This window comes from Phyllobates terribilis, unplaced genomic scaffold, assembly GCF_046119375.1.
Source record: "Phyllobates terribilis strain yellow unplaced genomic scaffold, ASM4611937v1 Scaffold_1__5_contigs__length_1240528914, whole genome shotgun sequence".
Lineage (NCBI taxonomy): Eukaryota > Metazoa > Chordata > Amphibia > Anura > Dendrobatidae > Phyllobates > Phyllobates terribilis.
The window spans coordinates 954814974-954827818 of NW_027362761.1; the positions used below are offsets into that span (position 1 = coordinate 954814974).

General features: G+C 49.7%; 1 protein-coding gene across 1 annotated transcript; it reads left to right on the forward strand.

Annotated features, from left to right (window-relative positions):
- The first annotated feature begins 324 nt into the window (after positions 1-324).
- Positions 325-2073, forward strand: LOC141162182 (protein FAM200C-like). Its single transcript, XM_073648044.1, has one exon. It carries the CDS (start codon positions 325-327, stop codon positions 2071-2073), a length of 1749 nt encoding a protein of 582 aa, XP_073504145.1.
- The last annotated feature ends 10772 nt before the right edge of the window (positions 2074-12845 follow it).

The following is a 12845-nucleotide window of genomic DNA, read 5'->3' on the forward strand; positions in this document are numbered from 1 at the left end:
GGTTAGCGCTGATGATGCCATCATCAGAATCACTATTTTGGTCATCTACATGCTGGAGCAGACTTTGAATAGCCTGCGGGAAGAGGTGGTGGTCCTAGAGCAGTGGTTCTTAACCGGGGTTCTATCGAACCCTAGGGGTTCGGTGAGTCGGTCTCAGGGGTTCGGTGGAGCCTCCGCCACGGAGGTCAAAACACACCCGACTCATTAAGTAAATTCGTGATGACACGCCCCGCTTGGCCATCACTTGCTGCAGATGATCATGTTACATTAATTGGCCAATCAGTGCTGCGGGGAATTTAGTGTGCTCAGTAATCAACACTAACTATGTCGAGCAAAGAAAGAAAGTGGTCGGAAGAATATGTACAACATGGATTCACATGTATCACGGAACGTGATGGGAGTCAGCGTCCTATCTGCATGATTTGCAATGCCAAGTTGAGCAACTCTAGTCTCACACCGGTAAAACTGAAGGAACACTTCTTAAAGCTGCATGGAGATGGGGAATACAAGAACACAACGCTTGCTGAATTCAAGGTGAAAAGAGCCAGATTCGATGAAAGGGCCACTCTGCCTGCTCTTGGATTTGTACCCGTGAACAAACCGATCCTCACCGCATCGTATGAAGTTGCTTACCTGATTGCAAAGCAGGGCAAGCCGCACACCATCGGTGAAACACTCATAAAACCAGCAGCGTTAAAGATGGCGAATCTGATACTCGGAACAGCGGCCGAAGGTAAATTATCCCAAATTCCTCTTTCAAATGACACCATCAGTGACAGAATAGAGTGCATGAGTAAAGACATCTTGGCTCAAGTAGTCGCAGATCTAATTTCAAGTCTGGCAAAATTCAGCCTTCAACTCGACGAGACCACAGACGTTTCTAATCTAAGCCGGCTTGCTGTTTTCGTGCGCTATGTGAAAGACAACATGATAAAAGAAGAGTTTTTATTTTGTAAGCCTCTTACAACAACAACTAAGGCAGCCAATGTGAAGAAGCTTGTGGATGACTTCCTCAGAGACAACAATCTTTCATGGGATATGGTTTCTGCAGTTTGTACTGACGGAGCTCCAGTCATGCTGGGAAGAAAGTCTGGTTTTGGATCGCTAGTAAAAGCCGATGCACCACACATCATTGTTACGCATTGTATTCTGCACAGGCATGCGTTGGAAACAAAAACCTTGCCTCCAAAAATGGCAGAAGTATTAAAAACTGTAGTGGAATGTGTGAACTATGTGCGAAATAGTGCTCTGAGGCACCGCATCTTCTTCAGTGAGCTGTGTAAAGAAATAGGCTCTGAATTTGAGGTACTCCTGTACCATTCTAATGTTCGGTGGTTATCCCGGGGACAGGTGCTGAATCGTGTTTTTGCCATGCGTGTGGAATTAGCCCTGTTTTTGCAAGAGCACCAACATTGTCATGCAGATTGCTTCAAAAATCCTGAGTTCATTCTCATTTTAGCGTACATGGCTGATATATCTGCAGCTCTAAATCATCTCAATCAGCAGATGCAGGGTGGTGGAGTCAACATCATGGAAGCAGAAGAAAACCTGAAGGCTTTTAAAAAAAAACTACCGTTATGGAAACGACGAACAGAGAACAATAACTTCGCAAACTTTCCCCTTCTGGACGACTGTGTAAGTAAGATCGAAGATATGTCTGGAATCGGAGACATTTCTGTATCCATGGAACTGAAGCAAACAATTGCCACGCACTTAGATGAGCTTGCAAAGTCTCTCGACGGATATTTCCCTACATATCCAGCATGGGTGAGACAGCCGTTCACGTTTGCTGTTGAGACAGCAGATGTCAATTATGAATACCTCGACGAAATCATTGAAATTCAGCAGAGCCAGGTTCAACAGCAACTCTTCAGAACAACAATACTCTCAACGTTTTGGTGTCGACAGTTGGAAAAGTATCCAATTATTGCTAAGAAAGCCCTGGAATTTTTTATACCATTTGTTACAGCATATCTTTGCGAACAATCCTTTTCGAGGATGCTGGACATAAAAACAAAGAAAAGGAACAGACTTTGCTGTGAAAATGACATGAGAGTAGTGTGGCGCCCCTGAGGGTTCGGTCGCCACAGACGTACTGCATCTCACCCAGAGGTGTGGTATCTCACTCTCAGGTAAGGAAGGAGTACAGCTCAGGACCCTAACATCTGCATTCATTACACCACACTTCAGAGGGCAGGGCGAGATTGCTCCTACGGGAGAGCACAGTCCCTGGTTCCTGGCTGGAGTGGAGGGGAACTTAGTAAAGGGGAACCATGTAGTGGGTGTGGGTGGAGGAAGTAGTTAAGGGGAGCACATAGAAGAAAGATATAAGTAGAGACACCATCTTAGATCAATGTGTTCAGTCAGAGGAGGAAAGTGACAGGAGCAGAGGCTCTGTAGGAGCTCTGCTCCAGAGGCGGGCCTGGACAGTGAGGCCCAAGTCTGAGAGGAGAAAAAGAGAAGAGAGGAGAGGGAGCAGGAAGGCTCCTGGAAACGGAAGAAGGGACCCTAGGGGTACGGGCCGTGCAGAAGGCCACCCGTATGCCCGCATCTACCGGGAGGTGTAGGGGTCAGGCTGCATACAGGGTACTGGATCCCTCAACGAGCAAAAGATTGTACATCTTAACTAGAAACCGGAGGCTTCAGTATTTCATGTCCTGTAGCCAACATTCCTTACCAGTCTCACCAGGAAGGTAGCTATATAGGACCAAGGGGACGGAACAGACGTCGCCCACCAAGGCCCACAGATACTGGACTGGGACACTTGGTATGAGGTTAAGAGGAGACAGCCAGAGAGAACACACAGAAGGGGGTCCTGCTAAGTACTCCGGAGCTATCTGGGGGTGGACTGAGCCCCTCACTGAGTAAACGCAGCACGACGTGGGCAGTTATACTGAGCTCTGTAACTTGGACTGCAATAACCGTGAGTATAGACCCTCAGGACTGCACTTCCTTGTCTCCGAGTTTCTTGCTGCGCCATCAACCCCTGCACTACAACGCCCAGCACAACCTGCAATATCCACACTGCCCTGTAGTTAGCTCTTCCTGTGGAGAGCCACACCATCCCTGCTGCAGTAACATCAGCTTCAGAGGACTGCTCTGCAGCGGCGGCTCCCTTTAGCCGCATTCCACAGATGGCGTCACGAACTCTATAAAAACTCTATAAATCCCCTATATATAATCCCTTTTATTGACCGCCCTGGGTCACGGACCGGGTCACCGCCACTGTAACATTCCCCAGCATTCACCGGCCCGGCACTGGGTACCCCACGGCCCAGGGGGCGCGGCAGTAGCACTTGCCAAGGTGAAGCCATGCATATCTGAACTGGTCTCTCAAAAACAACAGCAGAAGTCACACTGATTTGCAGGTATGTAATTTGTTGTGAGTTCATGCACTGTGTTGGTTTTGTTCTTTGATCAAGGTGATGTTCATGCACGGTTCATTTTGTGTACCAGTAAAAAAACATATACCTATGTCTTGAATTTGGAAAAAAATCATATTTGATTTATCACTAAAGAAAGGTTCGGTGAATGTGCATTTGAAACTGGTGGGTTCGGTACCTCAAACAAGGTTAAGAACCACTGTCCTAGAGGAAGAGAAGGATGCAGAAGGGATAAGATTGTCTCAAAGTTCCTGACTGTTGTCACACAGGTGGGTGCCAAGGGAGGGTGGATTACAGCAATCGAGGGGGGCTGGTGATACCAGAAAAACTGTTAATGAAGGTGCAGGAGCCGAGGAACAAATGGAGGAAGGAGAGCTGATGGGCGAACAACAGTCAGAAGATGAAGAGATTAATCATCCCCTCTCTGTTGTTCGTGGTTGGCAGGAGAGGAGAGAAGAAACAAGCATCAGTGTTACCCAGCTACCAACGCAGCATGGTCTTGGACCTCATGGAAGAGCCTGACATATGAGTGCCTTCTTGCTGCACATGATCCCCGTATAGTTAAGATTCAAAATAGTGCTGACTGTTGGGTTGCCACTCTGTTAGATCCACGTTATAAGAGTAAATTTTGCCAGATGCTTCCTGCCCTGGAAAGGGACCCGCGAATGCAGGAGTATTGAAACACGCTTTTACACAACCTTAAGAAAGGTTTTCCCCAAGAAAGCAGTGAGGCACACAGTGTGCATCGCAGCTCTAGACTTTCAATCTCCGGCACATCAATTCATCAATGCCAAAACATCAGCAGCAGCATAAGTGGCAGAAGCAATTTCTGTGAGTCCTTTCACACATTTTTTAGACCAGCATGTGCAACAGCACAACAGAGTACAAGTCTGACACGTGGTGAAAAACTGAAGAGGATGGTGCAGGAGTATCTAGAGCTCAATATCAATACCATCATGGAGGGTTTGGACCCTTTTACATTTTGGTCTTCAAAAATGGATGAGTAGCCTGAGCTCGCCTGTCACACCTTGGAGGTTTTACCATGCCCGGCAGCCAGCGTTTTCTCAGAACGTGTTGTAATGCAGCGGCTTGCTGCATTGCTAAAATGTCCAGGGGGTGTGGTCTGGCTGACCATCTACCTCCCCCTCAGGTGACTGATCACATGACTGTGACATCATCACAGGTCCTGTGTGCACAGGAGGATATATAAATCCTGGTGGTTTTGAAACAGTTAGAGAGAGAGAGGCCTGGTGAGGCCTGGAAGGCAAGAGGCTGGATCCCTGTGTCTGGGATACCAGTAGCCTTGGAAGGCAAGAGGCCTGGTGAGGCAAGAGGCCTGGTGAGGCAAGAGGCCTGGTGAGGCAAGAAGCCTGGATCCTGTGTCTGAGACTCCACTAGCCTGGAAGACAGAGGCTGGATCCCTGTGTCTGAGATACCAGTAGCCTTGGAAGGCATGTGGCCTGGAAACTATGTCTGGGGAGCCTTAAGCCACAGCTGTGGCAGAACCGAGCTGATAGAAGCAGCTGAGACCCGGCAAAGGTAAATCGGCGCTTTAAGTGAATATTGTTGCTGTACCTTGCTGAAGTCTGTATTTGAAGCCAAGCGGGCATAGCTGCTACTGAAAAGGCTCTAGGATACATGTGTAACATTCCTGCGAGCCACTGAGATGGACTATGTTATGAGCTGTTTATGATGTGTAATAAACTGCTGGTCTTCATATTACCGGAAAACGTTGCATGTGTGCTTTAATAGATCTGGTGAAGCGAGTACCCCCAGCGTGATGAATAGCGCTACCTTACATGTGGTGGAGAATGCGGGCAACTGCAGCCTGGTTGCTAGGGGTAATGACACAGGACGACGATTGTGGATGCAAGCATCTTGCTGTGGCTCGGCGGGGTCACGAAGATTAAAGCATCTGGCTGTAACTCGGCGGGGTTATCAAAATTTTTGTCGCACTCAAACCTGGTTTGCTGTGGCTCGGCAGGGTCATGAAGATTAAAGCATCTAGCTGTAACTCGGCGGGGTTACGAAAATTGTCGTCGCACTCAAACCTGGTTTGCTGTGGCTTGGTGGGGCCACGAAAAATTTCCGGGGAGAGCGGTGTGAAGTTTCTAGTGTGAACAGTGTACCGCGATGGCTATGAATGGAGCAATAACCCCAGACGGAATGGAGAAGTGGTTAGATGACCGGCTGCAAACACTCTTCAGCAAAATAGAGTTTTCTGAAGAAATGCAGGAGCAGATAAAGATGGCTGTGAAGGGAGCAGGAGATGAGACTGAAGCTGCTGAGCGGTTAAGGTACCTGTTAAAGTTACAGCAACAGGACATGGCGCAGGAACGGCAGAAGCTGTTGGCACCGTATAGAATGGCAGCAGTGCACCATTCTGTGAGTTCTCCTGGGACGCCGGTATTGTCCCAGAGTGCCCGGGGAGGTGGTAAGAGATGTTGTGAACTGGGTCCTAAGACTATCGCGTGTTTTTTTTTTTTTTTAAAAAACCCTACAGGTGTGGGTGTCCAAAAGGGGGCGGAGTCTCAAAAGGAGGCGGAGTCTCAAAAGAGCGTGGAGTATAGAAAACCAAAATTGGTTACTGGTTGTGGGTTGGTACCGCCTAAAAATGACAATTTGACCGTTGATAACTGGGTAGCTCCAGTAGAAGGGGTTGACGTCAATGTGGGAGGTGACTTGTTGGTCCACAACACCATGGGGAGTGACACAGACCCCATAGCTGACAGTGACACTACGAAAGTAGAAAGAGAGTTCAGTCAGGAGGAGCTAGACGAGGTGATAAAGTCCCCCTCTCGTCGTCGACGGCGCAAGGGCCACAAAAAAGTTGCTCCTGTAGCCTTTGCTGAAAGGGCAAATAAAAAAAATGCAATGTTGTGTGCCTTTATTCCGAGTGTTGATCCTCCTATAGAAGCATAAGAGATTAGGAGGGAAGAGGAGGTAACGTTGCCAGTAGCAACCTCCGGTACAGCATCAGACAACAATTGGAAGGAAAACTTTCAGAAAAATAAAAAGAAGGTTTTTCAGTTGGAGCTTGACAAAGCGGAGTTGGAAGATGAGCTGTGCGAGATGAAAGATCGTTTCTCCCTGGTACAGTTAGAGCTGATGCAGGTGAAGCAAAAACTGGATGAGGGTCTATACCAGAGGAATAGGGAGCTGTCTGCCTTAAAAGAGGCGTTGCAGGATGAAGTTTCTAGACGTGATCAAAACCTAGAACGACTGCACGAACAGTTCAACCGGGAGGAGTGTGAATCCAAGAAGGAGTATGGTGAACTCAGTAAGGATCTGCAACAAATTAAGAGAGACTATGAGGATCTCCTCAAGGTTAAGGAAAAACTAGAGGATGATAAGGCGGATGTAGAGCACATGCGCCGAGTGATTGAGACCACTTTACAGGACACCCGGGATGAGAATGATGATCTCCGCAGAAAGATCCCAGGACTGGAAGCTCAGGGGAAGGAGCAGCAGATGTTCTGTGGTGATCTCCAGAGGGCAGAGACGTGCCTTAAGGATAGAATCTGCAGGATGGAGGAGTCTATCGGAGAAGGGAGGTATGAAGCAAATCCCTCTTCCAATAATGCGAGCTTGGGTGATTCGGTGGATGTAAGAGCCGAGATAAGGGAGCTCAAGGAGTCGCTACAAGCCCATTTGAAGCAAGAGAAGCTTTAGAGACTGGCTGTCGAGAGCCGAGTGGGCACATTGAAGACAGAGAGGTCTGAGAGAATTCTGCTGATAAAGGAGCAGTTGAAGCAGGAAGAGCTTCAGAGATGGGTTGCTGAGAGGCGAGTAGCTGAGCTAGAGGAAGAATTTGTCGAGCTTAAAGGTCGCCTGGCAAAGTACCAATCAGTGAACGAGGCCTCCTTAGGGAAGGAGAAGGGCAAACAAATTGCACTTAATCCTTTAAACCATGAGAAAGTGGACCTGAGGAGAGCTGAGAGAGTGTTAAAAGAAGATAAGTATGAAATGGAAGTGGTCAAGATGAGAATTCTTGAATTCATAGCTGTGAGTCAGCTCAGGGGAAGCATACAGGGTGAAGAAGCTGAAAGTCAGTTGTCCCTGAAACCTGAGCCAGAGATCATTTGGAGACCACTGGTGAGACAGAAACGTCTCGGTACAAGTGCCTCATAGATGTACCTGAAGATTTGGGAGAAGAATGCACCAGAGAGTCACTGCATGAAGAGTTTAAGAAGGCCGTGGGAGCGGGTAAGGTATACTCTACTTCAGAAGCTAAACAGCTGGTGGTCCTGTCCATAACCGAAGTCACAGTGAAGAGAGTGGTTATCCTAAGTGACATGCACTGGCGATGTGCTAGCACGAAGCAGTTTGTCCGGTTGAAGACGGAACAAGCCATTAGACAACTGGAGCTTATGAGAAAAGCTCAAAGTCTGCGGGAAGAAGTCATCCGGGTGCCTCATGCTTTGGTAAGAAAGCTCACTGGGAGAAATGGCCGAACCATGCAAATGATGGTAAAGAAGTCTGGTGTGATGAAAGTAAGCAGTCCACGTGATCGTCAGGACTGGATACCAGATGAAGACGGCATGGTGTCATTCTCCGCTGTCGGAACGGAAGAAAATCTTGCATATATACGTATGTTGATGGAGTACCGAGTGACCTACCTGCGAGAGGTAGAACAGTTGAATCTCGCCAGACTGCGAATGGAAAGACAGCATCGTCTGAGCAGCAGAAGATGGCAGCCATCTATAAATTGTGAGACCAGACAGAGAAAGGGCCCTTCAAATAATAGGACGGCTACAGTAGAAGTTAGAGACCTTTCAAGATGTCCTGAGGGTCGTGGGCGTGGGTTTAAAGGTAGTGAGACCTCCAGTAACTCAGGTCTGAGAGGCCTATACAAATGACCCAATAGAATTAGAAAAATAGCCGAAATGTCAAAAAGTGGGTGTAAGTGGGGGAACAAGATCCCCCCGAACACCCTCCTATACCGACTCAAAAACAGCATTTTTAACAAGAGAAAAACAGAGTCATCATGGTTTAGGAAAGAATACATATTTTATTGAAACATTCATTTAAAAATATAACCCAAAAACAAAGTAAAGAGCAAGGTAGACAATGAAATATCCAATCTAGCCAAACAAGGCCTGCCTGAGTACTGGATACTTAGTCAAGTTGACATAAATTTGCAAATAGAAAAAAACACAGAACAAAGTACCATAAGGATGAAGAAACACTGCACCCAGAATTCCTGACCAATGAGGTAAAGATTCTAAAAATATAGGTAATAAACCTAAAGTTTAATAAAGTGCATGATAATGTCAGGATTAACAGGCTATTATTAGACTGACCATGTGGTGGCGCACTCTGTAGTGCACTGCTAAAAAGCAGTCAGACGAGGCCTGTCAGATAAGGTGCAGCGTGCATATTTTCAGTAGTATAAGGCTTTGCAAATAAAAGGATATTTGAACAAAATCCCCCAAAGAGAGAGAGGAAAATAATCTCTTTTTACTTATTAACTTAGTAACAGGGGAAATGTGTCATTGAAAATTGACATAAGGAAGATGGTTTTCTTACCAGGGATTACAGGCTGTGGGTAGGCTCATAGGATAGGGATCTCAGGTGCATCCCCCCGACGCGCGTTTCACGTCAGCTGGGGCCGCTTTCTCAAGGGGCTGACCCAATAGAGTACGGGACAGCATGAAGTCAGACCTGACCTTAGATACAAGGGCAAGTAAGTCACATTGCTGTATTAACTGCTGGGGGCGGGGGGAGGTCTGACAAGGTTACGACTGACCGCTGGGAGCGGGGGAGGTCTGACAAGGTTACGACTCGGAAATGTGACTTGACAAAGCTAGTGACAATGACAGATGGTAGGTCCCTAAGGAATGGGCTAATGTTGATGACTAATGTTCCAGGGGCTTAGCAGCGCAATTGTCAAGTACATGGTTTCTGTGTGAAGCGTGGGTTATAATGTGATTGTGTATATTGTGTGTTCAATCCCACAAGTTTGAACAGGGGGGGATATGTAATGCAGCGGCTTGCTGCATTACTAAAATGTCCAGGGGGTGTGTTCTGGCTGACCATTTACCTCCCCCTCAGGTGACTGATCACATGACTGTGACATCATCACAGGTACTGTGTGCACAGAAGGATATATAAATCCTGGTCGTTTTGAAACAGTTAGAGAGAGAGAGGCCTGGTGAGGCCTGGTGAGGCCTGGAAGGCAAGAGGCTGAATCCCTGTGTCTGGAATACCAGTAGCTTTGGAAGGCAAGAGGCCTGGTGAGGCAAGAGGCCTGGTGAGGCAAGAAGCCTGGTCCCTGTGTCTGGGACTCCACTACCCTTGAAGGCAGAGGCTGGATCCCTGTGTCTGAGATACCAGTAGCCTTGGAAGGCATGTGGCCTGGAGACTACGTCTGGGGAGCCTTAAGCCACGGCTGTGGCAGAACCGAGCTGATAGAAGCAGCTGAGACCCGGCAAAGGTAAATTGGCGCTTTAAGTGAATATTGTTGCTGTACCTTGCTGAAGTCTGTATTTGAAGCCAAGCGGGCATAGCTGCCACTGAAAAGGCTCTAGGATACATGTGTAACATTCCTGCAAGCCACTGAGATGGACTATGCTATGAGCGGTTTATGATGTGTAATAAACTGCTGGTTTTCATATTACCGGAAAACGTTGCATGTGTGCTTTAATTGATCCGGTAAAGCGAGTACCCCCAGCGTGATGAATAGCGCTACCTTACAGTGGCTTCAGCGCTGCTGGTGGTTTCCTGACTGATAAGCTCAGCCAGCTGTCTCCTGAAAGTGTAGACCGCCTAACTTTCATCAAGATGAACAAGTCATGGATCTCCAAGGACTTTTGCACCCGAATCGCAGACTGTACAGACTAGGCGATGTAGTAGTTTTTAGTGTGCTGCATTGATCTCGCGTAATTGCAGTCTTTGATATCTTTAGTGTGGCTTCTGTGCCTGTTGTTGCTACTGCTGCAGATGTTATGTAACACTAATTTTTGGGTCTCCATCTGCTGGGTCGGCTGTAGTGGAAGAGGTGTCGGTCCTAATAATGCAATTTGTACTCTGGTGAAATTGATGCCACTTTTTTGGTGTCAGCCAGTAATTTAGGGAAATGTGAACACTCCTGTTTGGGTCTCCATCTGCTGGGTTGGCTGTAGTGGAAGAGGTGTCGGTCCCAATTATACTGTAGCGTCGGCGTCCCTGCCTCCTGCTAGGCAGGGACGCTGTTCCCCTCACCTCTCTGCTCCGTGCCCGGCGGCTTCCTCCCGCTCTGCTTGCAGCGCCCGCTCTCCCCCGGTCAATGTGCTTAGGGCGCGCGCACGCGCGCGCCCCCTCTCTTAAAGGGGCCGCGCGCGTCACCCTAAGGAGTCCCCGGCCAATGGCCGGAGGATCCCTCCATATATAAGGCACCTCCTCCAAAATGGAGGTGCCCGAGCAATGTTGTTGCACTGTTCACTACTCTGCTTCAGCCCTCAGGTCCCGTTGCCTGTTACCTGCCTGTTACCTGCCTGTTACCTGCCAGTTGCCTGCCAGTTTCCTGCCAGTTTTCTGCCTTTCATCCGCTTTCCTGCTTGCTAGCCTGAGGTCCGACGGTCTGCCTTCCGACACCTGTCAGTCTGTCTATGGACCAGCTTACCCGCTCACCTGGGAGCGCTCACCTGCTACCTGTCTGCTAGCCTACCTGGAGGCTCCGCCGTCACGTGCTGTGACCACCTGCCAGTCCAGAGACTCTTGCCTGCTCACCTGGGAGCGCTCATCTGCTACCTGCCTGTTAGCCTACCTGGAGGCTCCGTCGTCACGTGCCGTGACCACCTGCCAGTCCAGAGACTCTTGCCCGCTCACCTGGGAGCGCTCATCTGCTACCTGCCTGTTAGCCTACCTGGAGGCTCCGCCGTCACGTGCTGTGACCACCTGTCAGTCCAGAGACTCTTGCCTGCTCACCTGGGAGCGCTCATCTGCTACCTGCCTGTTAGCCTACCTGGAGGCTCCGCCGTCACGTGCTGTGACCACCTGCCAGTCCAGAGACTCTTGCCTGCTCACCTGGGAGCACTCATCTGACATCTGCCTGCTAGCCTACCTGGAGGCTCAGCCGTCACAGGTCGTACCTGTCCGTTTACCCAGAGACTGCCCCGGTCACTTGCCGTGACCTCCTGCCCGTTTACCCAGAGACTGCCCCGGTCACTTGCCGTGACCTCCTGCCCGTTTACCCAGAGACTGTCCCGGTCACTTGCTGTGACCTCCTGCCCGTTTACCCAGAGACTGCCCCGGTCACTTGCCGTGACCTCCTGCCCGTTTACCCAGAGACTGCCCCAGTCACTTGCTGTGACCTCCTGCCCGTTTACCCAGAGACTGTCCCGGTCACTTGCCGTGACCTCCTGCCCGTTTGCCCAGAGACTGTCCCGGTTACCTGCTGTGACTGCCTGCCTGTCTTCCCTGGTCGCCACCCGCTTCCTTACAAGGACTGCCCCCTTGTATAAGTTGCTCAGAGGTTCCGCCTCCCAGACCCGTTACAGTTTGCTCGGGCCATGGAACCCGGTGGCACCCAAGCTCCCTCGCTCTCGGACCTTTGTCATGAACTATCCCGACAGAGGTCCCAACAGGAGTCCATCCTGGGTCACCTGCGGAATGTCAATACTCGCCTGGACACTTTGACTGCCCCACCAGCAACCACCAATACCATAGTATCCTGCTCTGGAATCCGGCTTTCTGAACCTCCTCGCTTCGGAGGCGACTCCGCTCAAGCTCGGGGCTTCATTAACCAGTGCACCCTGCACTTTGAACACCAGTCCCACCAATTTAATTCCGACCGGGCCAAAGTAGCCTTCTCACGGGAGAAGCACTGGCTTGGCTAAATCCTCTATGGGAGAGAGGAGACCCTCTGGTGTCCGACCTGCCAGCCTTTCTCACGGCTTTCCGGAAGGTCTTCGACGAACCTGGACGGAGGACCTCATCCGCCTCATCTCTGCTACGCCTCCGTCAAGGGAGTCTCACCGTGGGCCAATATGCCATACGGTTCCGTAACCTTGCTTCGGAGCTGGCCTGGGATAACGACGCCCTGGTGTCCGTCTTCTGGGAGGGTCTGTCCGGCCGTATTAAAGATGAACTCGCCGGTCGGGACATTCCTACCACTCTCGACGACTTGATTACACTTGCCACCCGGATTGACATCCGGTTCCAGGAGCGCGCTAGGGAGGTCACCCGTGAGAGGAGGATTCCACGTCTAGTCCCTACCTTCCAGAGACCCGTCACTCTCCAGGCACATTCACCTGAGCCTATACAGGTCGACCAGACCAAGATGGTCAAGACCCGTCAAGACTTACGTCGTGCCGAGGGGAGCTGTTTCTACTGTGGCAGTAAGGAGCACCGGATCCGTTCCTGCCCTGAGAGGTCGGGAAACGCCTGTGTCTAGGATCGCTCAGAGAGGTCGCCCTAGACAAAAGTAAACCCTCTCCATCCCTGATGCTGTCTGTTTCTATCTTCTGCGGAGAGAACCGC

Bases quoted from the DNA above. Each gene is read 5' to 3' on its own strand.
- LOC141162182 (XM_073648044.1), top strand. From the start codon at position 325: ATGTCGAGCAAAGAAAGAAAGTGGTCGGAAGAATATGTACAACATGGA.